We start from the raw sequence: 27,540 nt of genomic DNA on the forward strand, positions 1-27,540 counted from the left end.
CCAACACTAATACTGAGAGCTTACAGGGCGTGGCGCAGTTACTAGAGAACCTGTCCAGGGTGTGCCGCAATGGCTAGAGAACCTGTCCAGGGTGTGACGCAATGGCTAGAGAACCTGACCAAAGCACAACGCAATGGCTAGAGAACCTGTCCAGGGTGTGGATCAATGACTAGAGAACCTGGCCAGGGTGTGGATCAATGACTAGAGAACCTGGCCAGGGTGTGACACAGTTACTACAGAACCTGTCAAGGGTGTAATGCAATGACTAGAGAGCCTGGCAGGGCGTGACACAGTGGCTAGAGAACCTGATCAAAGCACAACGCAATGGTTAGAGTACCTGATCAAGGCACAACGCAATGGCTAGAGAACATGGCCAGGGCTTGACGCAATGACTAGACAACCTCACCATGGCCTGACGCAAAGACTAGAGAACCTGTCCGGGCCTGACGCAAAGACTAGAGAACCTGTCCGGGGCCTGACGTAAAGACTAGAGAACCTGACCAGGGCGTGACGCAATGACTAGAAAACCTGGCCAGGGAATGACGCAATGGCTAGAGAACCTGACCAGGGCGTGACACAATGACTAAAGAACCTGGCCAGGGTGTGACGCAATGACTAGAACCTGGGATGACAGCCTCACCTGATCTTTGCTGAACTGCTTGACGGACATGATGTGCTGCCCAATCAGTGGGTGCAGCAGGGGGGAGGTCTGCACGTGGGGAAGACTTTGCGTGGGCATGTTCTGGGGGGACATGATTCGAGGGACTGGAGGTGGATAGGTGTAACCGTCCTGGATAGGAAACAGATCTGAGGGCACAAAATACATGACAGGGTGAGTACAGAAACAGACTGTGACAGCGGATAAGAACCACTTGGCGCATCTAGTCTGCCCTAAACACACACATACACACACACACACACACACACACTAGTGTTCATGTGTATTACCGTCAGGAGCAGATTAATCTACCAGCATATTTATGGATTCTGGGGAAAAACCACTTAAGCACGGGGAGAACATACAAACTCCAAACAGATTGCACCCCTTCCAGGTGTTGCTCCTATTCAGCTGTAGGAAAAGGCTGACCCCCATAATACTCCCACCAGGGCACCTACTACCCGCACACCGCCCATTCACCAGCTATGTCTGCTATAATCTCTCCGTCACATCTAATATGGCAGGTGACCCAGATGCCGTAATCCCTCCACAGACAGCGGTACGGCGGCCAGCAGGCGTAATATCGGAGAGCACCGTGTGTCCTATAGTCTGAGGAGAGCGACACAGAGAATGTACAGAATATAAAATAACCTGGCTCCGTCGGCTTCTTCACCATCCTGTCTTTCTGCTCCTCTGCTGCTGACACGGAGACAAACCATGCAGACATGTTAGTTCCACAACAAGTCACGTGTGACCACATACATGCAGACAGGGTGTGGGCGCATCTGCCAAGCTCTGTGCTACAATCTACAGCAGGAGATAAGCCCAATACACAATGAGCCCCTTACAAAGTACACAGCAGTCATCAGTCAGAGGCAAGATCGGATCACACTACAGAGACACGTATCAATATAAGGACTGCTTCCCGCACGCAGTCCCTGCTACACTGTATACAGATCTTACATTACATAGCGCTACGTACTAATATAAGGACTGCTTCCGCACGCAGTCCCTGCCACACTGTATACAGATCTTACATTACATAGCGCTACGTACTAATATAAGAACTGCTTCCCGCACGCAGTCCCTGCCACACTGTATACAGATCTTACATTACATAGCGCTACGTACTAATATAAGGACTGCTTCCCGCACGCAGTCCCTGCCACACTGTATACAGATCTTACATTACATAGCGCTACGTACTAATATAAGGACTGCTTCCGCACGCAGTCCCTGCCACACTGTATACAGATCTTACATTACATATCGCTACGTACTAATATAAGAACTGCTTCCCGCACGCAGTCCCTGCCACACTGTATACAGATCTTACATTACATAGCGCTACGTACTAATATAAGGACTGCTTCCCGCACGCAGTCCCTGCCACACTGTATACAGATCTTACATTACATGGCGCTACATAGTAATATAAGAACTGCTTCCCGCACAGTCCCTGCTACACTGTATACAGATCTTACATTACATAGCGCCACGTACTAATATAAGAACTGCTTCCCGCACGCAGTCCCTGCCACACTGTATACAGATCTTACATTACATAGCGCTACGTACTAATATAAGGACTGCTTCCGCACGCAGTCCCTGCCACACTGTATACAGATCTTACATTACATAGCGCTACGTACTAATATAAGAACTGCTTCCCGCACGCAGTCCCTGCCACACTGTATACAGATCTTACATTACATAGCGCTACGTACTAATATAAGGACTGCTTCCCGCACGCAGTCCCTGCCACACTGTATACAGATCTTACATTACATGGCGCTACATTGTAATATAAGGACTGCTTCCCGCACGCAGTCCCTGCTACACTGTATACAGATCTTACATGACATGGCGCTACATAGTAATATAAGGACTGCTTCCCGCACGCAGTCCCTGCCACACTGTATACAGATCTTACATTACATAGCGCTACGTACTAATATAAGGACTGCTTCCTGCATGCAGTCCCTGCTACACTGTATACAGATCTTACATTACATAGCGCTACGTAGTAATATAAGGACTGCTTCCCGCACGCAGTCCCTGCCACACTGTATACAGATCTTACATTACATAGCGCTACGTAGTAATATAAGGACTGCTTCCCGCACGCAGTCCCTGCCACACTGTATACAGATCTTACATTACATAGCGCTACGTACTAATATAAGGACTGCTTCCTGCATGCAGACCCTGCTACACTGTATACAGATCTTACATTACATAGCGCTACGTAGTAATATAAGGACTGCTTCCGCACGCAGTCCCTGCCACACTGTATACAGATCTTACATTACATAGCGCTACGTACTAATATAAGGACTGCTTCCTGCATGCAGTCCCTGCCACACTGTATACAGATCTTACATTACATAGCGCTACGTACTAATATAAGAACTACTTCCCGCACGCAGTCCCTGCCACACTGAAAACAGATCTTACATTACATAGCGCTACGTACTAATAAAAGGACTGCTTCCCGCACACAGTCCCTGCTACACTGTATACAGATCTTACATTACATAGCGCTACATAGTAATATAAGAACTGCTTCCCGCACGCAGTCCCTGCCACACTGTATACAGATCTTACATTACATAGAGCTACGTACTAATGTAAGAACTACTTCCCGCACGCAGTCCCTGCCACACTGAAAACAGATCTTACATTACATAGCGCTACGTACTAATAAAAGGACTGCTTCCCGCACACAGTCCCTGCTACACTGTATACAGATCTTACATTACATAGCGCTACATAGTAATATAAGGACTGCTTCCCGCACGCAGTCCCTGCCACACTGTATACAGATCTTACATTACATAGCGCTACATAATAATATAAGGACTGCTTCCAGCACACAGTCCCTGCTACACTGTATACAGATCTTGCATTACATATCGCTACGCAGATCTTACATTACATAGCGTTACGTAGTAATATAAGGACTGCTTCCCGCACGCAGTCCCTGTTACACTGTATATAGATCTTACATAACAGTAATGTAAGATCTATATACATTTTAACAGGGGCGTGTGCAGTCCGTGTACTACGTAGCGCTATATACTGTGACTGTAATGTAATATCTATATACATAGCGCTACATAGTACACGGACCGCACGCGGCCCCTGCTACACTGTACATAGATGTTACGCTGCGTAGTACACGGACTGCACGCGGCCCCTGCTACACTGTATATAGATGTTACATTACAGTCACAGTACATAGCGCTATATAGTACACGGACCGAACGCGGCCCGCTACACTGTACATAGATGTTACGCTACGTAGTACACGGACTGCACGCGGCCCCTGCTATACTGTATATAGATGTTACATTACAGCCACAGTACATAGCGCTACATAGTACACGGACTGCACGCGGCCCCTGCTACACTGTACATAGATGTTACGCTGCATAGTACACGGACTGAACGCGGCCCCTGCTACACTGTATATAGATGTTACATTACAGTCACAGTACATAGAACTACATAGTACACGGACCGCACGCGGCCCCTGCTACACTGTATATAGATGTTACATTACAGTCACAGTACATAGCGCTACATAGTACACGGACTGCACGCGGCCCCTGCTACACTGTATATAGATGTTACGCTACGTAGTACACGGACTGCACGCGGCACCTGCTACACTGTATATAGATGTTACATTACAGTCACAGTACATAGAACTACATAGTACACGGACCGCACGCGGCCCCTGCTACACTGTATATAGATGTTACATTACAGTCACAGTACATAGCGCTATACAGTACACGGACCGAACGCGGCCCGCTACACTGTACATAGATGTTACGCTACGTAGTACACGGACTGCACGCGGCCCCTGCTACACTGTATATAGATGTTACATTACAGTCACAGTACATAGCGCTATATAGTACACGGACCGAACGCGGCCCGCTACACTGTACATAGATGTTACGCTACGTAGTACACGGACTGCACGCGGCCCCTGCTACACTGTATATAGATGTTACATTACAGTCACAGTACATAGCGCTACATAGTACACGGACTGCACGCGGCCCCTGCTACACTGTACATAGATGTTACGCTGCGTAGTACACGGACTGCACGCGGCCCCTGCTACACTGTATATAGATGTTACATTACAGTCACAGTACATAGAACTACATAGTACACGGACCGCACGCGGCCCCTGCTACACTGTATATAGATGTTACATTACAGTCACAGTACATAGCGCTACATAGTACACGGACTGCACGCGGCCCCTGCTACACTGTATATAGATGTTACGCTACGTAGTACACGGACTGCACGCGGCACCTGCTACACTGTATATAGATGTTACATTACAGTCACAGTACATAGCGCTACATAGTACACGGACGGCACGCGGCACCTGCTACACTGTATATAGATGTTACATTACAGTCAGATCCTGCAGTCAGTACAGAAGGGATGAATACAGAGGTACACAGCGCCACCTACTGCCGGAGAGAGGATACAGCAGCAGATTTTGCACAAAGCAGCTAGCGTGACCTGTTACAGGACTATACCTACGTTCATGGACGTTGCTGGACGCTCTGGGAAAGGGGGGGGGGGGTGTGACTGTGTAAACACAAAACAGATAAACACTCGGAGCCCCCTCCCCGCAGAACAGAGCTTGGCAAATGACCACAACACACACCACACTGGATTTAGACCTTTCCGGCAACATTCAGCGGCAAGCCCCCACCCCTCAGCCAGCACCGGTTCTGCGCAACAGCGGCGACTGCCTGCCGTTCCCGGCCTGCGTACATACAGCGTAATGGTGACTGCCCACCACTGCTACACACAGCACATGCCAACGTGAGACAGCCCAGGGAGCGGCAGACAAACAGGCAGCAGACTGCTCCCAGATATACACTATATGGAGAAAAGTACCCGGACGTCTGACCATTACACCTCCAGCGGCTGTACCGACATTGTGTTCATTAACTTTATGGAGCTGATCCCTCTTCTGCAGCTACAGCAGATTCCACTCTTCTTGGAAGGTTTTCTATAAGATGCTGGAGTGTTTCTGTGGGAATGTGAGGTCAGTCATTCTGTAGAGCATTTATGAGGTCAGTTATTCTGTAGAGCATTTATGAGGTCAGACAGTGATGTTGGAGGAGAAGGCCTGGCTCGCAATCTCAGTTCCTGTCATCCCAAAGGTGATCGATGTGGTAGAGGTCAGGGCTCAGTGTGGGCCAGTCCAGTTCTTCCACACTGAACTTCTCAAACCATGGGGGTCACTCCGACCTGATCGCACACTAGGTTTTTTCGCTGCGCTCACCACTGCGCATTTGTATGCACCACATGCGCGTCGTACGGGTACAAAGCGGATCGTTGCTGAGCGATGGATGTAACGAAGAATCCATTCGCACAGCCGATCGCAAGGAGAGTGACAGGAAGAGGGCGTTTGTGGGCGGCAACTGACCGGTTTCTGGGAGTGGTTGGAAAAAACGAAGGCGTGTCGAAGCGTTTGCAGGGCGGGTGTCTGACGTCAATTCCGGGACCAAAAAGACTGAAGTGATCGCAGCGGCTGAGTAAGTTCAGACCTACTCAGAAACTGCACAAACTGTTTTTGTACCTCTCGGTCGCACAGGCGTTCACACACTTGCAAAGCAAAAATAAACTACCCTATGGGCGGCGACTATCTGATCGCAGCGCTGCAAAAAGTAGCTAGCGAGCGATCAACTCGGAATGACCCCCTATGTCTTCATAGTCCTTGCTGTGTGCACTGGGGCGCAGTCATATTGTAAAAGAAAAGGGCCTTCCCCAAACTGGTGCCACAAAGTTGTTAACATAGAATTGTCCAAAATGTCGCTATACGCTGAAGCAGTAAGATTGCCCTTCACTGGAGATAAGGGTCCTAGCTCAAACCCTGAGAAACAGCCCCCTACCATTACCCCTCCTCCCCCAAACCTCACAGCTGGCACAATGCAGTCACGCCGGTAACGTGCTCCCGGCATCCGCCAAACCCAGGCTCACCCATCTGACTGCCAGACAGAGAAGAGTGATGCGTCACTCCACAGAACACGTGTCCAATGCCCTACAGTCCAGTGTCTGCGTGCTTTACACCACTCCACAGAACACGTGTCCACTGCTCCACTGTCTGCATGCTTTACACCACTCCACAGAACACGTGTCCACTGCTCCACAGTCCAGTGTCTGTGTGCTTTACACCACTCCACAGACCACGTGTCCACTGCTCCACAGAGTCCAGTGTCTGTGTGCTTTACACCACTCCACAGACCACGTGTCCACTGCTCCACAGAGTCCAGTGTCTGTGTGCTTTACACCACTCCACAGAACACGTGTCCAATGCCCTACAGTCCAGTGTCTGTGTGCTTTACACCACTCCACAGACCACGTGTCCACTGCTCCACAGAGTCCAGTGTCTGTGTGCTTTACACCACTCCACAGAACACGTGTCCACTGCTCCACGCTCCACTGTCTGCATGCTTTACACCACTCCACAGAACACGTGTCCACTGCTCCACAGTCCAGTGTCGGCGTGCTTTACACCACTCCACAGAACACGTGTCCACTGCTCCACAGTCCAGTGTCTGTGTGCTTTACACCACTCCACAGAACACGTGTCCACTGCTCCACGCTCCACTGTCTGCTTGCTTTACACCACTCCACAGAACACGTGTCCACTGCTCCACTGTCTGCATGCTTTACACCACTCCACAGAACACGTGTCCACTGCTCCACAGTCCAGTGTCGGCGTGCTTTACACCACTCCACAGAACACGTGTCCACTGCTCCACTGTCTGCATGCTTTACACCACTCCACAGAACACGTGTCCCCTGCTCCACAGTCCAGTGTCGGCGTGCTTTACACTACTCCACAGAACACGTGTCCACTGCTCCACAGTCCAGTGTCGGTGTGCTTTACACCACTCCACAGAACACGTGTCCACTGCTCCACAGTCCAGTGTCTGTGTGCTTTACACCGCTCCACAGAACACGTGTCCCCTGCTCCACAGTCCAGTGTCGGTGTGCTTTACACCACTCCACAGAACACGTGTCCACTGCTCCACAGTCCAGTGTCGGTGTGCTTTACACCACTCCACAGAACACGTGTCCCCTGCTCCACAGTCCAGTGTCGGCGTGCTTTACACTACTCCACAGAACACGTGTCCACTGCTCCACAGTCCAGTGTCGGTGTGCTTTACACCACTCCACAGAACACGTGTCCACTGCTCCACAGTCCAGTGTCGGTGTGCTTTACACCACTCCACAGAACACGTGTCCACTGCTCCACAGTCCAGTGTCGGTGTGCTTTACACCGCTTCATCAGACGCTTGGCATGGACTTGGTGATGTGAGGCTGGCATGCAGCTGCTCGGCCATGGAACCCATCTCATTAAGCTCCCGCAGCACAGCGTTTGTGATTACATTAATGCCAGTGGAAGTCCGGAACTCGTCAGCTTTGGAATCAGCAGAGCGCTGGCGACTTTTACACACCATGCGCCTTAGCAGTTGGTGTCCACGCTCTGTGATTTACATGGTCTTCCACTTTGTTGCTGCTGTTCCTAAACGCTTCCACTGTCTAATAATATCACTTACAGGTGACCGTGGAATATCCAGCAGGGATGAAATATCAGGAACCGTCTTATTACAGAGGTGGCGTCCTATCACCGCACCACTGAGCCGGACCACACTGGAAGTCACTGAGCTTTTCACAACAAATTCAATAATTATACATGCGGCCAAATACTTTTATCCATATAGTGTACTTTCCTCTGATTGGTCACTCATATAGCTCCGCCTTCACGCCAATTTACAATCCTCTACTTGCCGCTGAATTTGGCCATTGGTTGATGGTCATTTGGGTAACCACTGGCGTAATCTACAGGGAAAAAAGGTTCATCTATAGTGCGAGATCCTTTATTACTGCCGCTTATGGGGAATCTGTGGCCTGACAGACGTGGCAGCTTAGTGGAGTCACTGATCGGGGGGTTAGCGTTAACCTGCTGAGTGATTAGGAATAATTTCATCCCACCACCGAGCACTGATTAGCACCCCGCTCGTTCATATAAAGTTACCCTTGTGGCGGCTCCCTGGCGCCGGGCGACAGACATCTTCCAGGGTGCTAGATACCAGGACACAATGTTAGGAAGTTATTCTCCGGGTCACTGCGTTTCTCTCCCCATAATGACTCCTTACACTTACCGTAAGTCTCCTCCCCAGACCGCTCGACGAGAGCCCCTTACATTGGTGGGGTGCGGACACCGGAATCGGTACAAGGCCATATAGTAAAACGTTCTATTGTACAATAAGTGTAGATGGGTGCACAGACAGCCCCTTCCTCACCTGGCAGGCCGGGGTCAGAGGCGCGATGGATCCTGGGGGGCAGGTGGAAGCGGGCATCTCCTGCCGGGCCGGCTCTGCGTGGGCTGGGCGCCCTGCTGCGAATGGTTTCGCTCTGCATGGTCACATGACGATGGCGCTCTGGAGTCTGACAGAAACCGTAGAAATGATATAAAACATACCGAAACAAAGCAACGTCCTGACCACCAGCGTAAACCACTACACCGCTGCATTACACACAATGATGGACCTCTGTGACCTGAGCTCTCCTTCCTACTTACCTTGATAATCTCTTTGCTGGGGGTTGGGAGAGTCGGTGACGGCAGAGGAGTGGCCCACTTTCTGACGTCCTGACCATAACCTGCTGGCACTAGGACCTAGGGAAGAGACGAGCAGCACGGCGTGTAGAGGGTAAGTACATTGTGAGCGTGGACGAGCCTACTCTACTGACGCCGGAAAAGGCGACGTACCTGGCCATCGATGTACGCCACTTCACCTCGCAGCACCACCCTGCGCACCGCTCCCTTCACCTTCATCCCTTCAAATGGGGTCCACTTAGACTTTGTGAACTGCATGGACTGTGGAATGACCCACTCATGCTCCAGGTCCACCTGAGGGGAGATGGAATGTGGGGAGCAGAACGTTAGCGAGAGGGCATGGGGCGATAGGCAAAAGAGGCACGGAAGGGTAATGGGAGGATGCTTAGCATTATATAGGGAAAAGCTCAGCAGGAGCCATGTGTGACATATAAGAATAGGCAAGGCGCCAATATGTCTGTGGTAGATTATTGGATACATTGCAGCTGGGAACTCAGCAGGGTCAAAAAGTATGAGCTGTCTGATGCAATTTTCTTTTGTGCAGAGAAAGATAGATAAAAATAGCTATGGCATCATCTGTGGGTCTCGGGTGGGGGGGGGGGGGTCTCATGCTGGGTATGCAAGAGGGATCACTGGTAAAAGGGGACAAGTACTGCTATGGGCACCATCTGCGGGTTACATGGGACGTCTAATGCTGGGTATGTAAAAGGGATTACTGGTACTGGTGAGAGGGGACAGGTACCGCTATGGGCACCATCTGTGGGTTACGTGGGAAGGCTAATGCTGGGTATGTAAGTGGGATCACTGGTGAGAGGGTCCAGGAACCGCTATGGGCACCATCTGTGGGTTGCGTGGGACGTCTAATGCTGGGTATGTAAGAGGAATCACTGGTGAGAGGGGACAGGTACCGCTATGGGCATCATCTGTGGCTTACATAGGTCTCCTGTCTGGTATGTAAGAGGGATCACTGGTGAGAGGGGACAGGTACTACTATAGGCATCATGTGTGGGTTATGTGGGACGTCTCATGCTGGGTATGTAAGGGGGAGCACTGGTGTGAGGGGACAGAAACTGCTATGGGCATCATCTGTGGTTACGTGGGACGTCTCATGCTGGGTATGTAAGGAGGAGCACTGGTGTGAGGGGACAGGAACTGCTATGGGCATCATCTGTGGTTACGTGGGACGTCTCATGCCTGGTATGTAAGGTGGAGCACTGGTGTGAGGGGACAGGAACTGCTATGGGTATCATCTGTTGGTTACATGGGACGTCTCATGCCGGGCATAAGATGGAGCACTGGTGAGAGGGTACAGGAACTGCTATGGGCATCATCTGTGGGTTACGTGGAACGTCTCATGCTGGGTATGTAAGGGGGAGCACTGGTGTGAGGGGACAGGGACTACTATGGGCATCATCTGTGGGTTACGTGGGACGTCTCATGCTGGGTATGTAAGGTGGAGGCACTGGTGTGAGGGGCCAGGAACCGCTATGGGCATCATCTGTGGGTTACGTGGGACGTCTCATGCTGGGTATGTTCGGTGGAGCACTTTCGTGAGGGGCCAGGAACCGCTATGGGCATCATCTGTGGGTTACGTGGGACGTCTCACAGTAACATGTAGGGATTTTTAATGTATTTATTAAGGTACTTAGAGAACACCAGCATGTTCCATTGTGTGTTACAATCGGGAAGAACAGTAATAGAACAAAACTGGGTAATGACAGAGGTAGGAAGGCCCTGCTCACAGGTTTACACTCTGTAGGGATATAGGCATTGATACACAAGGATAGGCGCTACCTATAGCATAGTGGTCCGGCCATATTGCAGGGGTTCTTGGTAAGCAGTCACACCGCAATTCTGTCCCGGGTCAGCGATATGTGCGAGTGTAGGAACGTGTGTGACATTATATGGGGACTGTACAAAGGAGAGGTAATGGGGTAGTATACCGGATGGAGGATATGTGGGGACTGTACACTGGGGAGGTAATGGTGTGGAATACCGGATGGAGCATATGTGGGGACTGTACACTGGGGAGGTAATGGTGTGGAATACCGGATGGAGGATATGTGGGGACTGTAAACTGGGGAGGTAATGGTGTGGTATAGCTGGAGGTTATCTGGGGACTGTACAGAGGGATGTAGGTTGCGTGTCTGGAGCGGGGAGGTCTTGGGAGAGCTTGATTGTTTGGAGTCTTGCTGTGTGTGTGGGAGAAGGTAATGAGTGTGGTTGAGACACAAACCACACACAGACTGGAGGGGTGGGTTGAGGGATAGAGTGAGGTAAGTGAGGAGAGGTATGTTGGAGGGGGGTGAGCTGGGGGGATAGAGTGAGGAGACGTATGTTGGTGTAGTTTGGGTAAGAGCCTTATGTGTAAGAAACACACATTCATGGTGACGAATAACGAGTGATGTGAAGGCAACACTCGTACATTCAGGGTCAGCGGTAACAGGCAGGCGCAGCAGTACAGGAGGGGGTCACACACACTCACCTCAATGTACGTGTTCTCTTGTACAGGGAGGGAGAAGATTTTACGTGGGTTCTCGTACAAACGTTTGATGATGTCATCGATAGTCAGCCGACCCTCGCTGACCGCGGTAAGAAGCAGAGGCAGCATAGTCTCCAAGCCAGGGTACCCTGGGGGTGGATTAGGACTGTCCTTCTCCTCAACAGAATGAGGGGCTAGAGGAAGGACAGAGATTACCAGTTACCCTCACTCAGAAAAGTCGTCCCATCGCTCTCCGATCCACCATCACAGTAGCATGACCCCATCGCTCTCTCAGACCTACCCTCACAGTAGCCAACCCTATCGCTCTCAGACCCACAACTCCGTTTACTCACAGGAGCTGCACCATAGCTGCTTCTCTAACGGGTGTAGTACGGGTGACCGGCGGTCTCCTGACCGCCGGTCACCTTACCGACGCCGGGATCCCGGCAGCATACCGACGCCGGGATCCCGGCGGGGAGGGGCGAGTGCAGCAAGCCCCTTGCGGGCTCGCTGCGCTCGCCACGCTGCGGGCTCGGTGGCGACCTGCGGTCGCCACGGGTTCTATTCTCACTCTATGGGTGTCGTGGACACCCACGAGTGGAAATAGTCCCTGTTGGTCGGCATGCCGACCATCAGGATAGTGAGCCGTCGGGCTCACGGAGGAGGTCATGTGACTGTCGGTCAGCCGACCGGCGGTCACATGACTACCACCCTCTCTAACCCATCCTCACCTACAGGGCCAGCCCCACTGCTCTGAAAACCCACCCCCATCGCAGTGTCTCTGACCCACCCTCACTCAAAGGAGCCAACCAAATTGCCCTCAGAGCCACCTTCACAGGAGCCATCCCCATCGCTCTCAGACCCGACTTCACAGGAGCCATCCCCATCGCTCTCAAAGCCAACTTCACAGAAGCCATCGCTCTCAGAGCCACCTTCACAGGAGCCATCTCCATCGCTCTTAGAGCCACCTTCAAAGGTGCCAACCCCATCACTCTCAGAGCCACCCCCATCACTCTTCTCAGACCCATCATCACAGGAGCCATCCCCATCGCTCTCAGAGCCACCTTCACAGGTGCCAACCCCATCGCTCTCAGACACAACCCTATCACTCTTCTCAGACCCATCATCACAGGAGCTGCCCCCATCACTTTCTCAGACCCACCTTCACAGGAGCCATCCCCATCGCTTTCAGACCCACCCTCACAGGACCCATCCCCATCGCTGCCTCTCTAAACCACCCTCACTCACAAGGCCCGGCCCCATCACTCTTTCAGACCTCCCCCCTCCTCACTCACAACAACCAACCCCATTGCTGTCTCTCTCACTCACAGGGCCTGGCAACGTCGCTCAGACCCCCTTTTTCTCATAAGGCCCGGCCCCATCGCTCTCATACCCACTCCCTCACCCACACTCAGAGGACCTACCCCCTTCCCCCCATTGCTGCATCTTTCTGACCCTTACTCAGCCACAAGAGCCGCTCCCAACGCAGTCTCTCTGACCCACCAACACAGGAGCCGCCACCATCACCGCATCTCTCTGACCCACCCTCACCCACAGTAGTCACCCCCATCACAGTGTCTCTGTCCCACCAGGATTCATTGATCAGCTAATGAGGTCATGTATATGCTGAAGACTCACTGCCAGGACCCTCACATCTCCAAGGACCACACCTAGATTAAACCTAGACTAACATTGCCTCCCCCTGCTCCCCCACACCTTACACCATTCTTACCGTGATCTGTTGCAAAGCAATCTATCACCTCCAGGTTATCCCACAGGGCCTGCAAGTCCTCTCTAGTGCCCAGCATGGGACGCACCTGTCCCCGTTTGTGACCGAGCTGCTCCAGGTCATCGAGGCAGAGGAACAGGTGATGCGGAGCCACCTCGCAGGTTACCTGGATTCCTTTCTGCTTGGCGGTCTTAATGATCAGGATCTGCGGGTGGGAGTACCTGATAAGTGGGTGAGCTATGAGACAATCACAGGAGGACACGGTAACTGGGGACATACCTCCTCTTTCTTAGCCACGTGACAGATATGCACGGAGCGCTTGTATAACTGGGCCACCATCAGGATTGCGGCAACGGTCTGGTTCTCTGCGTGAGCCACAATGGGCAAGCGAGACGGCCACTTCTCAAAGTGCTGGAAGAGGAAGAACAATATACTAAGCGAGCCAATGAGAACAGCAGACACGTGCGACTCTGGTCACCTCGAGCAGAGACCTGCGAGCCGGGTCAGCAGAGGTCAGACTCACCTCCATCCACAGCGACACATTGTCCATCTTGAGCTGAGAGTAGGTGTCATTCAGATACATCTTGAGACCAGCAGCTGAGCTGGCAATGGGAGAGAGGGTGCCAGGGTTCTCTGAGCAGGCTCCAAGGAAGAGGGCGAAGTCGCAGCGGGCACCCGCTTCCGCCAGCTGATGGAAGGAAGCACAGTGTAACAATACAGGGTGATAAAGGCAACGACTCTGGCTGCTCACACACGTTACATTTCCCAACCACAACAAAGTTACATGGTTTCCTGACCTTCTGCGCCAGTAGGAAGGTGGCGGCATCAGTGATGGCAGGACTGGTGTTTGGCATAGCGCATACCATGGTAACGCCACCAGCCAGAGCTGCCGCGGTACCGGAGGAGAAGTCTTCCTTGTGGGTGGCTCCAGGTTCCCGCAAATGCACATGTACATCGATCAGACCTGAGGGAGGAGGAGGAGGAATCAGGAACATTGCACGACAGATACACCCCACATGCAAAAGTACCATGGACCCCCTCAGCCTGACCTCAGCTCCCCTACATGCCATCAGCTCCCGTTACAGAGGACGTCACCCTCCTCCTTCCCCCTCAGCCTGACCTCAGCACCCATACACACCATCAGCTCCCCTGTTACATAGGACGTCACCACCTTCCTTCCCCCTCAGCCTGACCTCCGCTCCCCTACATGCCATCAGCTCCCCTGTTACATAGGACGTCACCCTCCTCCCTCCCCCTCAGCCTGACCTCAGCTCCCCTACACGCCATCAGCTCCCGTTACATAGGACGTCACCCTCCTCCTTCCTCCTCAGCCTGACCTCCGCTCTCCTACATGCCATCAGCTCCCCTGTTACATAGGACGTCACCCTCCTCCCTCCCCCTCAGCCTGACCTCCACTCCCCTACACGCCATCAGCTCCCGTTACAGAGGACGTCACCCTCCTCCTTCCCCCTCAGCCTGACCTCAGCACCCATACACACCATCAGCTCCCCTGTTACATAGGACGTCACCACCTTCCTTCCCCCTCAGCCTGACCTCCGCTCCCCTACATGCCATCAGCTCCCGTTACATAGGACGTCACCCTCCTCCCTCCCCCTCAGCCTGACCTCAGCTCCCCTACATGCCATCAGCTCCCGTTACAGAGGACGTCACCCTCCTCCTTCCCCCTCAGCCTGACCTCAGCACCCATACACACCATCAGCTCCCCTGTTACATAGGACGTCACCACCTTCCTTCCCCCTCAGCCTGACCTCCGCTCCCCTACATGCCAGCTCCCGTTACATAGGACGTCACCCTCCTCCTTCCTCCTCAGCATGACCTCCGATCTCCTACATGCCATCAGCTCCCGTTACATAGGACGTCACCCTCCTCCCTCCCCCTCAACCTGACCTCCACTCCCCTACACGCCATCAGCTCTCCTGTTACAGAAAACGTCACCCTCATTCCCCCTCAGCCTGACCTCTGCTCCCCTACATGCCATCAGCTCCCGTTACATAGGACGTCACCCTCCTCCCTCCCCCTCAGCCTGACCTCCGCACCCCTACACGCCATCAGTCTTCTGAGCAATAATCCTCCCTCCGACCTCTAGCCTCAGTATTCCGAGCAATAATCCTCCCTCCAGCCTCTGGCCTCAGTATTCTGAGCTATAGTCCTCCCTTAGTATCGGAGCAATAATCCTCCGTCCGGCCTCTAGCCTATGTATTCCAAGCAATAATCCTCCCTCCAGCCTCAGTATTCCGAGCAATAATCCTCCCTCCGACCTCTAGCCTCACTATACCTAGCCACAATCCTCCCTCTCACCTCTAGACTCCCCAATACAAGCGCTACCATACACAAGGGCCTCACCTGGAAGTCTGATGAGTTTCTGGGACGTCATACAGTCCACATGCATCTTTACAGGAGGGGCTGCTCCGATCTGACGCAGAGCCTGGAACAGAAGGAAGGGAACATAAAATAACCGGCTACGTCAGCAAATTCTGAAGCCCATCCAACAAGCCCTCCAACTTGCCTCCACAAACAGCTTAGTGCACTTGATGTCAATGATGAGGGGCACGGAGTAATCCACAGCCAGGCGGCGGGTGCGGTACCCCCGGGTAACAAAGGAGGAGAGCCTGCGCCCTCCAGAGTTCCGCATGGAAAGGTTGATGACCAGATCGAAGTGGTTCTCAGCCAGGTGGTCCATGATGCTTCCCTGTTTCTCCTTTAAGGGCCCATCACTGTCAGTGTCCTCGAAGGGCCAATCCATGGCCTTCACCTAGAAGACAAGCAGGCGGTTAGGAGGTTACGCTGGGCAGTCTCTGTGTCCAGCAAAGACTAGAGGTGTGAGAGACATTGGCTCACCTTGATGCCATGCTCTGTGTAGAAGTCCGCAGTGCCCAGACTGGCGTACAGGCAGTATCCCAGGCTCTCCAGGGCCTGCACGGTGGGCAGCAGCTCGCTCTTGTTCTGTAATACAGACCGATCATGGGTGGGATCCACAGTCACACAGCTCCCACTCTCCACTCATTCCCCGCTCCGCTAGAGCCGCACACACTCACACAGGTGCATCATGCTCCGCTATTGCCACACATACACAGGTGCAACAGGCTCCGCTAGTGCCGCACACACTCACACAAGTGCATCATGCTCTACTAGTGCCGCCCACACACACACACACACACAGGTGCAACAGGCTCCGCTAGATCCACACACACTCACACAGGTGCAACATGCTTCGCTAGTGCCGCACATACACAGGTGCATCATAGTAATATAGTAACATAGTATCTAAGGTTGAAAAAAGATAATTGTCCATCGGGTTCAACCTATTTGTGGTCTCCTATGCACGATTATTTTGTATAAAATTTTGACTGAATTTGATGACTGCCGTTACGTTTTACCCCTCTTTTTATAATAACTATAATGCGTGACTATGTCCCGTAACCCTGGATATCCTTATCCATTAGGAATTTATCTAACCCATTCTTAAAGGTGTTGACAGATTCCGCCATTACAACTCCCTCGGGCAGGGAATTCCAAACACGTATCGTCCTTACCGTGAAAAAGCCTTTACGCCGTATTGTGCGGAATCTCCTCTCCTCTAACCTGAGCGAGTGTCCACGAGTCCTCTGTGTTGATCTAACCAAAAACAGGTCCTGCGCAAGCTCTGTGTATTGTCCCCTTATATATTTGTAGATGTTGATCATATCCCCTCTTAGTCTCCGCTTTTCCAGTGTAAACATGCCTAGTCTTGCAAGCCTTTCCTCGTATTCCAGCGTCTCCATACCCTTAATTAGTTTGGTCGCCCTCCTCTGAACCTTTTCTAGCTCCAGGATATCCTTTTTGTAGTACGGTGCCCAGAATTGTACACAGTATTCAAGGTGTGGCCTCACTAGTGATTTATATATAACGGGAGTATAATACTCTCGTCCCTAGCATCAATACCCCGTTTTATGCATGCTAATATCTTATTAGCCTTCTTTGCTGCAGTCCTACTTTGGGTACTACTGCTTAGTTTGCTATCTATGAGGACACCTAAGTCCTTTTCCAGTACAGAATCCCCTAATTTTACCCCATTTAGTAGGTAGGTGTAATTTTTGTTCTTGTTACCACAGTGCATTACCTTACACTTGTCTGTGTTGAAGCGCATTCTCCATTTGGCTGCCCATGCTTCTAATTTAACTAAGTCGTTCTGAAGAGACTCGGCATCCTCCTCTGTATTTATAGCCTTACACAATTTGGTATCATCTGCAAAAATTGACACCATGCTCTCTAGACCTTCTGTTAGGTCGTTAATGAAAATATTGAACAATAGCGGTCCTAATACTGAGCCTTGCGGCACACCACTTAGCACTTCAGTCCAAGTTGAAAAAAGAGGATTTTGGTACTTACCGATAAATCCATTTCTCTGAATCCACTAGGGGACACTGGAGTCTTATACAGTAGGGGTGTGAAGCTTGCAACCGGAGGTGTGGCACAATCTAAAATTAGCATTGTCTGCACAGCCGGCTCCTCCCCCTTCACATCCCTCCTCCCTCAGTTTGGAAAATTGTGACTGAGAGAATAGGACATGATACTATAGCACATGGCGAGGAACCGAAGCGTACAACATAACAAACAGCATCCAAGAAACTCTTAACCGAAAAACTAACGCTGTTTGTACAAATCATTTGAACACAGCGGGTTGACAGCACCGAGGCGGGCGTCCAGTGTCCCCTAGAGGATTCAGAGAAATGGATTTATCGGTAAGTACCAAAATCCTCTTTTCTCTTTCATCCACTAGGGGACACTGGAGTCCTATACAGTAGGGGACGTCCCAAAGTTATCCCCCAAGGGAGGGAGTGCTGTCGGTGGCCTGCAAAACTAAACGTCCGAACTTAGAGTCTCCAGACGCAAAGGTATCAAACTTGTAAAATTTTGCGAGCGTGTGGGCTTAAGACCACGTCGCCGCTCCGCAGAGTTGAGCAGTGGAAGCACCTCTGGCCACCGCCCACAAAGCAATCCACCAATCGGGTGGTAGGAGCACCCGTCTGAACTCGAACCTGTTTTCCACAGGAAATATAAGCTTGCCGAATGGCAAGTCCAATTCAGCGAGACAAAGACCGCTGAGGTGCTGGCCAACCCTTCTTAGGCCCAGTATGAAGAACAAACGAATGAACTGACCTTCCGAAGGATGACGGAACCTGTACGTATACCCGTAAAGCTCGGACAACATCCAAGGACACGTCCCCATCTGCAAGACCCCGGAAGGATGGGACCACAATGGGCTGGTTTACGTGAAACCCCGAAACAACCTTAGGCAGGGGTTCTGCTCCTGTACGGATTTCTGCCCTATCCTCCTGAAAAGTCCAAACGGGGCTCTTACACTAAGGCACGCAACATAAAAAAAACCCTGGCCGAAGCCAAGGCAAGCAAAAACGTGACCTACCAAGAAATATATTTCAAGACTGGTTTTGCTAGCGGTTCAAAAGTAGGTTATGTCAAAATCTCCAACACCATATGTAAGTCCCATGGTGTAGGAGAAAGAAAAGGGGCTGCTATCCGCAGAACCCCCTGTAAAAAGGTTTGACTTCTGCAAGGATGCTAATCGCTGTTGAAATTGGACGGAGAGAACCGAAATTATAACTGCAGAGAGCCCAGCCTCAGTCCTAAATCGAGACCGGCCTGAAGGAAGAGTAGAAGTCTGAATAAGTGGAAGTGCTTCGAATTCCACCCACGTTCTGGACACCAAGCCATGTACCTCTTCCAAATCCTGTTGCAGTACATGGCTGTGACCGGCTACCTAGCGGCAATCACCATAGGAATGTACGATCGTGGTATACTTCTGTTCCTTAAAATCCGGGTTTCAATAGCCTTGACGGGAACCACAGCCTGTTTCTGGGAGTTGGAACGGTCCCTGAGATAGCAGGTCCCCTCTCAGAGGAGACCTTCAAGGATCTTCAGTTAGTAACCCACGCAGGTTTGAGTACTAACTCCTGCGGGGCCAATCCGGTGCGATTAGAATCACAGACACTCGCTCTCGTATCAACTCCCTTTTTTTTTTTTTACTCAGAGCCCCGAGTACGAGTTGGAAAGGTGAAAAAAAACAAAAATGGAAACCTTTTTATAACATCAAGAAATGTTAATGCGTCCACTCCTTCAGCTGCTGGATCACTTGTCCTGGACATCTATCTGGGCAGCTGATGGTATTGTCGAGACGCCATTGGGTCGACCTGAGGTAGGCCCCATCTCACCACCAAGTTGAAATTGCGTGGATGTAGGTACCACTCCCATGGATGCACGACCTGGCGACTGAAATAATCCGCACCCCAGTTCTCCACCCCTGGAATGAACACTGCCGAGAGGATGACGTTTCGCCTTTCTGCCCACAACAAAATCTTTTGTGGCTTCCTTTAACGCCATCCCGCTTCTCCATGACCGATTACGTCTGCCGTCGTCGTGACATTGTCCGACTGCATCTTTATGTGTTGACCCATAACTGGGCCTTTGGCTAAGAAAAAGGGCCCTGTAAACTGCTCCGAGTTCGAGAATGTGTAAGGGTAGGCTGCTTTCCAGTAGCGTCCATCTGTTCTGAAACTAATGCTCCTCCCAGACGGCACCCCAACCTCTGAGACTGGGTGTCTGTTGCAGGATCCCTTCAATCCCAAATGCCGAATCTCTAGCCTGCTGCGAGATTCCTGCGCAAGACCCACCAAATTAAGGAGGTGCGTATGCCTGGTGGAAGTCGGATTCTTTGTGTAGAAGCCAGTGTGACCTTGCTCCCTGAGCAATGAGGTTCATCAGTAATGGTCGGGAATGAAAGCTGCCTTACTGGGGATTTTCGAAAGATATCACCAACTTCCCGAGAAATTCCACACAGAGGTGTATAGAATCCTTTTGTGACCTTAGTACCTGAGCCACTAATCTCTGTAGGTCCAGGACCTTGTTCCTTGGTAGGAATACTTTTAATAGTACCGTGTCCAAGATGAGACCGAGGAACTGAATCCGTTGAATTGGCATGAGGTTGGATCTCTGGAAATTCACAATCCCCCCATGTGAAATGAGAATGGATGAGACGTTTGAACATCCCTGACCAACTGGTCCCGAGAGGATGCCTTGATTAGCAGGTCGCCTAGATAAGGACTAATCGTGACTCTCAACAGTCCCGATTCTGCAACCATGAATGCCCTGATCTTCGTAAAGAACCTGGGGGCCGATGATAGACCGAACGGCAAGGCCCTGAAATGGTGGCGACCCATCCGCAGTGCGAACCTCAAGTAAGCCTGTTGAAGAGCCCAGATTGGGATAAGCACATATGCATGTTCCAAGCCTGCAATAACCAACTGGATTGATTCCAGCTTGATTTAGAGGACACTGAGAGACCGGTTTAAAACGGTTAGATCGAGTCTCGGCCTGCCTGTCCGGACCACTTTTTGCACGACAGAAAGATTGGCATAAAAAAAAATGTTCCTTTTTTGAGGAGCGGTCACCGGAATAATGACCCCCGAACGTAGCTAAGTTCCAATTGTTGGCAGTAGCGTTTACAATCTCTGGTCAGCAGGTTCATCCCGCTTTTCTGGCTGCTGCCTGTGAGCGGCCTCCATCTCTGCCCCCACGTACTTGTGTACCGAAACCTCTTCCTGGGGCGTGTAAGGACTGAGAGCCAAAGGAATTACCCGCTGGCCCTCCAGAACCTCTCCTAAACTGTGGAGTGGCTCGTGTATAAGGAGTGGGCAGACCAGTGGACGCTGTAGCTTGCGAATCCTCCTGGCTAACACTGGACCGAAAAACCTCACCTCCTCAAAGGGGGATGGAGTCTACCGCCCCTTGGTGTCAGAGTCTCTAGCGGATATGGCTGATGTAGAGATGCGTAATGTCTATAGGCTTGACACAAGTATGAAGCTGAATTTCAATTGTGTCCCGCCAGTTGAGTAATTTCTTTCCAGACCATGCTCCCATGGCCACGTTAACCCCAAGCGCAGACGACCGTAGGTCTCTGTGCTGCATCTGCTACAAAAATTGACTTTAAAGATGGGTGAACTTTCTACTTCGTTTCATTAGGTAACGGTAAGATTGTTTTTTTTTGACAACCTTCCTGGGAAAACATCCACTACCGGCGGAATCTCCCACTTATCCATTATACCCTTAGGTAGGGGATCAGTTACTAAAAACCCTGTTTGGAAATTGAACACGGTTGTCAGGTTGGTTCCCGGACTCTTCCATTAAAGACTGGAGGAATTTAGGAATGGGAAATGCTGCGGAACGCGCTCTTGGGATTCAAACCATCCGAAGCTACTGGCTCTGTCTCTTATTATACCTTAAAGTTTTAGGATCTCAGCTTGTTGTGATGAAATAATCAAGACCTGAGATTGCCGCGTCCTTTGTGGACAATCGGCGTCTAGCTCAGATGTAAACAACTCACCCTTGTGTATTAATGAGAAAAGCCTCATCCTCTTCCCGTTACAACAGGAATAGGCCTTTTACCCGCCTTGCTTGTGCTGGAGGCGTTAACCTGATGAAAAATCTTTTTAATAATCTTGGAGAATCCAGCAGCACTAATTGTTGCGTGCGGGATTCCGGCATCTCAGTGGAGATTCTATGTACAAGGTGATAGAGACAGAGCACTGCTCCCAGGTGGAGCTTCCTTTCTAAGCAGGAGGTGGCCAACCCGCGTGCTTTGTTACAGTTCGTACAAACGTAACAGGTCTCTGCCCTCTTGGAGGTCTGTGCTTTAGACCTGTCATTGAAATTCCCTACCAGGGTATTTTGTGGCGCTTTCACCCTTTAAACTAGGAAGAGAAAGGCTGTTAGAAATGACGGAAGCAAAGTTATCGGATCGGGCTGGAAACACTGTTCTTTTTTTATATAGAAACCAGAACAGGCTAAAAATAAGAATTTACTTACCGATAATTCTATTTCTCGTAGTCCGTAGTGGATGCTGGGAACTCCGTAAGGACCATGGGGAATAGCGGCTCCGCAGGAGACTGGGCACATCTAAAGAAAGCTTTAGGATCACCTGGTGTGCACTGGCTCCTCCCCCTATGACCCTCCTCCAAGCCTCAGTTAGGATACTGTGCCCGGACGAGCGTACACAATAAGGAAGGATTTTGAATCCCGGGTAAGACTCATACCAGCCACACCAATCACACTGTACAACTTGTGATCTGAACCCAGTTAACAGCATGATAATAGAGGAGCCTCTAGAAAAGATGGCTCACTACAACAATAACCCGAATTTTTTGGTAACAATAATTATGTACCAGTATTGCAGACAATCCGCACTTGGGATGGGCGCCCAGCATCCACTACGGACTACGAGAAATAGAATTATCGGTAAGTAAATTCTTATTTTCTCTGACGTCCTAGTGGATGCTGGGAACTCCGTAAGGACCATGGGGATTATACCAAAGCTCCCAAACGGGCGGGAGAGTGCGGATGACTCTGCAGCACCGAATGAGAGAACTCCAGGTCCTCCTCAGCCAAGATATCAACTTTGTAGAATTTTACAAACGTATTTGCTCTTGACCAAGTAACTGCTCGGCAAAGTTGTAAAGCCGAGACCCCTCGGCAGCTGCCCAAGATGAGCCCACCTTCCTTGTGGAGTGGGCATTTTAAGATTTTTGGCTGTGGCAGGCCTGCCACAGAATGTGCAAGCTGAATTGTACTACAAATCCAACGAGCAATCGTCTGCTTAGAAGCAGGAGCACCCAGTTTGTTGGGTGCATACAGGATAAACAGCGAGTCAGATTTTCTGACTCCAGCCGTCCTGGAAACATGTATTTTCAGGGTCCTGACCACGTCAAGCAACTTGGAATCCTCCAAGTCCTTAGTAGCCGCAGGTACCACAATAGGTTGGTTCATGTGAAATGCAGAAACCACCTTAGGTAGAAAATTTGAGGACGAGTCCTCAATTCTGCCCTTTCAGAATGAAATATTAAGTAAGGGCTTTTATATGATAAAGCCGCCAATTCTGACACCCGCCTGGCTGAAACCAGGGCTAACTCGTCACTTCCATGTGAGATATTTTAAGTCCACAGTGGTGAGTGGTTCAAACCAATGTGACTTTAGGAAACTCAACACAACATTGAGATCCCCAAGGTGCCACTGGAGGCACAAAAGGAGACTGTATATGCAGTACCCCTTTTACAAATGTCTGAACTTCAGGCACTGAAGCCAGTTCTTTTTGGAAGAAAATCGACAGGGCCGAAATTTGAACCTTAATGGACCCTAATTTTAGGCCCATAGACAGTCCTGTTTGCAGGAAATGGAGGAAACAACCCAGTTGAAATTCCTCTGTAGGGGCCTTCTTGGCCTCACTCCACGCAACATATTTTCGCCAAATGCGGTGATAATGTTTTGCGGTTACGTCTTTCCTGGCCTTGACCAGGGTAGGGATCTTCAGGATCCGGCGTTCAACCGCCATGCCGTCAAACGCAGCCGCGGTAAGTCTTGGAACAGACAAGGCCCCTGCTGGAGCAGGTCCTTTCTTAGAGGTAGAGGCCACGGTTCGTCCGTGAGCATCTCTTGAAGTTCCGGATACCAAGTCCTTCTTGGCCAATCCGGAACCACGAGTATAGTTCTTACTCCTCTCCTTCTTATGATTCTCAGTACTTTTGGTACGAGGGGCAGAGGAGGGAACACATACACTGACTGGTACACCCACGGTGTTACCAGAGCGTCCACCGCTATTGCCTGAGGGTCCCTTGACCTGGCGCAATATCTGTCTAGTTTTTTGTTTAGACGGGACGCCATTATGTCCACCTTTTGTTTTTCCCAACGGTTTACAATCAGGTGGAAGACTTCTGGGTGAAGTCCCCACTCTCCCTGGTGAAGGTCGTGTCTGCTGAGGAAGTCTGCTTCCCAGTTGTCCACTCCCGGAATGAACACTGCTGACAGTGCTATCACATGATTTTCCGCCCAGCGAAAATCCTTGCAGCTTCTGCCATTGCCCTCCTGCTTCTCGTGCCGCCCTGTCTGTTTACGTGGGCGACTGACGTGATGTTGTCCGATTGGATCAATACCGCCTGACCCTGAAGCAGGGGTTTCGCTTGACTTAGGGCATTGTAAATGGCCCTTAGTTCCAGAATGTTTATATGAAGAGATGTCTCCAGGCTTGACCATAAGCCCTGGAAATTCCTTCCCTGTGTGACTGCTCCCCAGCCTCGCAGGCTGGCATCCGTGGCCACCAGGACCCAGTCCCGAATGCCGAATCTGCGGCCCTCTAGAAGATGAGCACTCTGCAACCACCACAGGAGGGATACCCTTGTCCCTGGTGACAGGGTTATCCGCTGAAGCATCTGAAGATGCGACCCGGACCATTTGTCCAGAAGGTTCCACTGTGCGTGGAATCTGCCGAATGGGATTGCTTCGTAGGAAGCCACCATTTTTACCCAGAACCCTTGTGCATTGATGCACTGAGACTTGGTTCGGTTTTTGGAGGTTCCTGACTAGCTCGGATAACTCCCTGGCTTTCTCCTCCGGGAGAAGCACCTTCTTTCTGGACTATGTCCAGAATCATCCCTAGGAACAGAAGACAAGTCGTCGGAACCAGCTGTGATTTTGGAATATTGAAAATCCAATCGTGCTGCCGCAACACTACCTGATATAGTGCTACACCGATCTCCAACTGTTCCCTGGATCTTACCCTTATCAGGGAATCGTCCAAGTAAAGGATAACTAAAATTCCCTTCCTTCGAAGGAATATCATCATTTCGGTCATTACTTCAGTAAAGACCCGGGGTGCCGTGGACCATCCCTACGGCAGCGTCCGAACTGATACAGTTCTGTACCATAACCTGAAATACCCTTGGTGAGAAGGGTAAATTTTGACATGAAGGTAAGCTTCCTTGATGTCCCGAGACATCATGTAGTCCCCTTCTTCCAGGTTTGCAATCACTGCTCTGAGTGACTCAATTTTGAATTTGAACCTCTGTATGCAAGTGTTCAAAGATTTTAGATTTTAGATTTTAAAATCGGTCTCACCGAGCCGTCTGGCTTCGGTACCACAATAGTGTGGAATAATACCCCGTTCCCTGTTGCAGGAGGGGTACCTTGATTATCACCTGCTGGGAATACAGCTTGTGAATGGCTTCCAAAACTGCCTCCCTGTCAGCGGGAGACGTCGGTAAAACAGACTTTTGGAAACGGCGAGGGGAATACGTCTCGAATTCCAATTTGTACCCCTGAAATATTATCTGAAGGATCCAGGGGTCTACTTGCGAGTGAGCCCACTGCGCACTGAAATTCATTGAGAACGGGACCCCACCGTGCCTGAACTTGTAAAGCCCTAGCGTCATACTGAGGGCTTGGCAGCGGCGGAAAAGGGTTTCTGTTCCTTGGAACTGGCTGATCTCTGCAGCCATTTTCCTCTCCCTCTGTCACGAGCAGAAAAGAGGAACCCTTTTGTCCGCCTGCCAACCAGGACTGCGCCTGATAATACAGCGTCTTATTTTGAGAGGCGACCTGGGGTACATCCCCTCTTTTAAGGCAATACTTCCAAATGCCGTTTGGAATCCGCATCACCTGACCACTTTACTGGAATAATTGGACAACGCACTTATACTTGATGCCAGTCGGCAAATATTCCGCTGTGCATCCTGCATATATAGAAATGCATCTTTTAATTGCTCTATAGGCAATAATATACTGTCCTTATCTAGGATATCAAATTTCCAGTCAGGGAATCCGACCACGCCAACCCAGCACTGCACATCCAGGCTGAGGCGATTGCTGGTCGCAGTATAACACCAGTATGTGTGTAATTACATTTTAGGATACGCTCCTGCTTTCTATCAGCAGGATCCTTAAGGGCGGCCATCTCAGGAGAGGGTAGAGCCCTTGTTTTTACAAGCGTGTGAGCGCTTTATCCACCCTAGGGGGTGTTTCCCAACGCACCCTAACCTCTGGCGGGAAAAGGTATACTGCCAATAACTTTTTAGAAAATATCAATTGTTATCGGGGGGAAACCCACGCATCATCACACACCTCATTTTATTTCTCAGATTCAGGAAAACTACAGGAAGTTTTTCCTCACCAAACATAATACCCCTTTTTTTGGTGGTATTCATATTATCAGAAAAGTGTAAACTTTTTCCATTGCCTCAATCATGCAATGTGTGGCCCTATTGGAAATCACGGTTGTCTCTTCACCGTCGACACAGGAGTCAGTACCCCTGTCGGCGTCTGTATCTGAGGTAACGGGCGCTTTAGGGCCCCTGTATGAGACGTCTGGACATGCACAAGCTGAGTAGCCGGCTGTCTCATGTCAACCACTGTCTTTTATACAAAGCTGACACTGTCACGCAATTTCAACAGTTCATCCACTCAGGTGTCGACCCCCTAGGGGGTGACAACACTATTTCAGACACTCTACTCCGTCTCCTCATCATTTTTCTCCTCATACATGTCGACACCAACGTACCGACACACAGCACACACACAGGGAATGCTCTGATAGAGGACAGGACCCCACTAGCCCTTTGGGGAGACAGAGGGAGAGTTTGCCAGCACACACCAGAGCGCTATATATATACAGGGATAACCTTATATAAGTGTTTTTCCCTTTATAGCTGCTGTATTGTTATATACTGCGCCTAATTTGTGCCCCCCTCTCTTTTTTAACCCCTTTCTGTAGTGTAGTGACTGCAGGGGAGAGCCAGGGAGCTTCCCTCCAACTGAGCTGTGAGGGAAAATGGCGCCAGTGTGCTGAGGAGATAAGGACGCCGAGAAAGGGGCGGAGCCTATCATCCTTTTTCTGTATGTTTTGGCAGGGGTTAAATGCATCCATATAGCCCAGGAGTTATATGTGATGCATTTATTTTAGCCATATAAGGTTTTTTTATCGATTTATTGCGTCTCAGGGCGCTGCCCCCCCCAGCGCCCTGCACCCTCAGTGACCGGAGTGTGAAGTGTGCTGAGAGCAATGGCGCACAGCTGCGGTGCTGTGCGCTACCTTATCTGAAGACAGGATCGTCTTCTGCCGCCGATTTTTCCGGACCTCTTCGCTCTTCTGGCTCTGTAAG

The 27,540-nt window shown here is 50.7% G+C and overlaps 1 protein-coding gene across 1 annotated transcript in view; it reads right to left on the reverse strand.

Moving 5' to 3' along the window:
• CAD (carbamoyl-phosphate synthetase 2, aspartate transcarbamylase, and dihydroorotase) overlaps window positions 1-27,540 on the reverse strand; it is a 78,440-nt gene that overhangs the window by 5,977 nt on the left and 44,923 nt on the right. Inside the window, exons 23-35 of the mRNA XM_063950838.1 lie at window positions 16,403-16,507; window positions 16,071-16,316; window positions 15,908-15,989; window positions 14,341-14,507; window positions 14,067-14,231; window positions 13,823-13,954; window positions 13,547-13,748; window positions 11,818-12,008; window positions 9,486-9,626; window positions 9,297-9,392; window positions 9,019-9,163; window positions 1,310-1,357; window positions 641-807 (exon numbers count right to left, since the gene is read on the reverse strand). Coding sequence (XP_063806908.1) covers window positions 641-807; window positions 1,310-1,357; window positions 9,019-9,163; window positions 9,297-9,392; window positions 9,486-9,626; window positions 11,818-12,008; window positions 13,547-13,748; window positions 13,823-13,954; window positions 14,067-14,231; window positions 14,341-14,507; window positions 15,908-15,989; window positions 16,071-16,316; window positions 16,403-16,507 — 1,887 coding nt within the window. The remainder of the gene's footprint in view (window positions 1-640; window positions 808-1,309; window positions 1,358-9,018; window positions 9,164-9,296; window positions 9,393-9,485; window positions 9,627-11,817; window positions 12,009-13,546; window positions 13,749-13,822; window positions 13,955-14,066; window positions 14,232-14,340; window positions 14,508-15,907; window positions 15,990-16,070; window positions 16,317-16,402; window positions 16,508-27,540) is intronic.

The sequence above is a fragment of the Pseudophryne corroboree genome, unplaced genomic scaffold, assembly GCF_028390025.1.
Source record: "Pseudophryne corroboree isolate aPseCor3 unplaced genomic scaffold, aPseCor3.hap2 scaffold_1242, whole genome shotgun sequence".
In the NCBI taxonomy this organism is placed as follows: Eukaryota; Metazoa; Chordata; class Amphibia; order Anura; family Myobatrachidae; genus Pseudophryne; species Pseudophryne corroboree.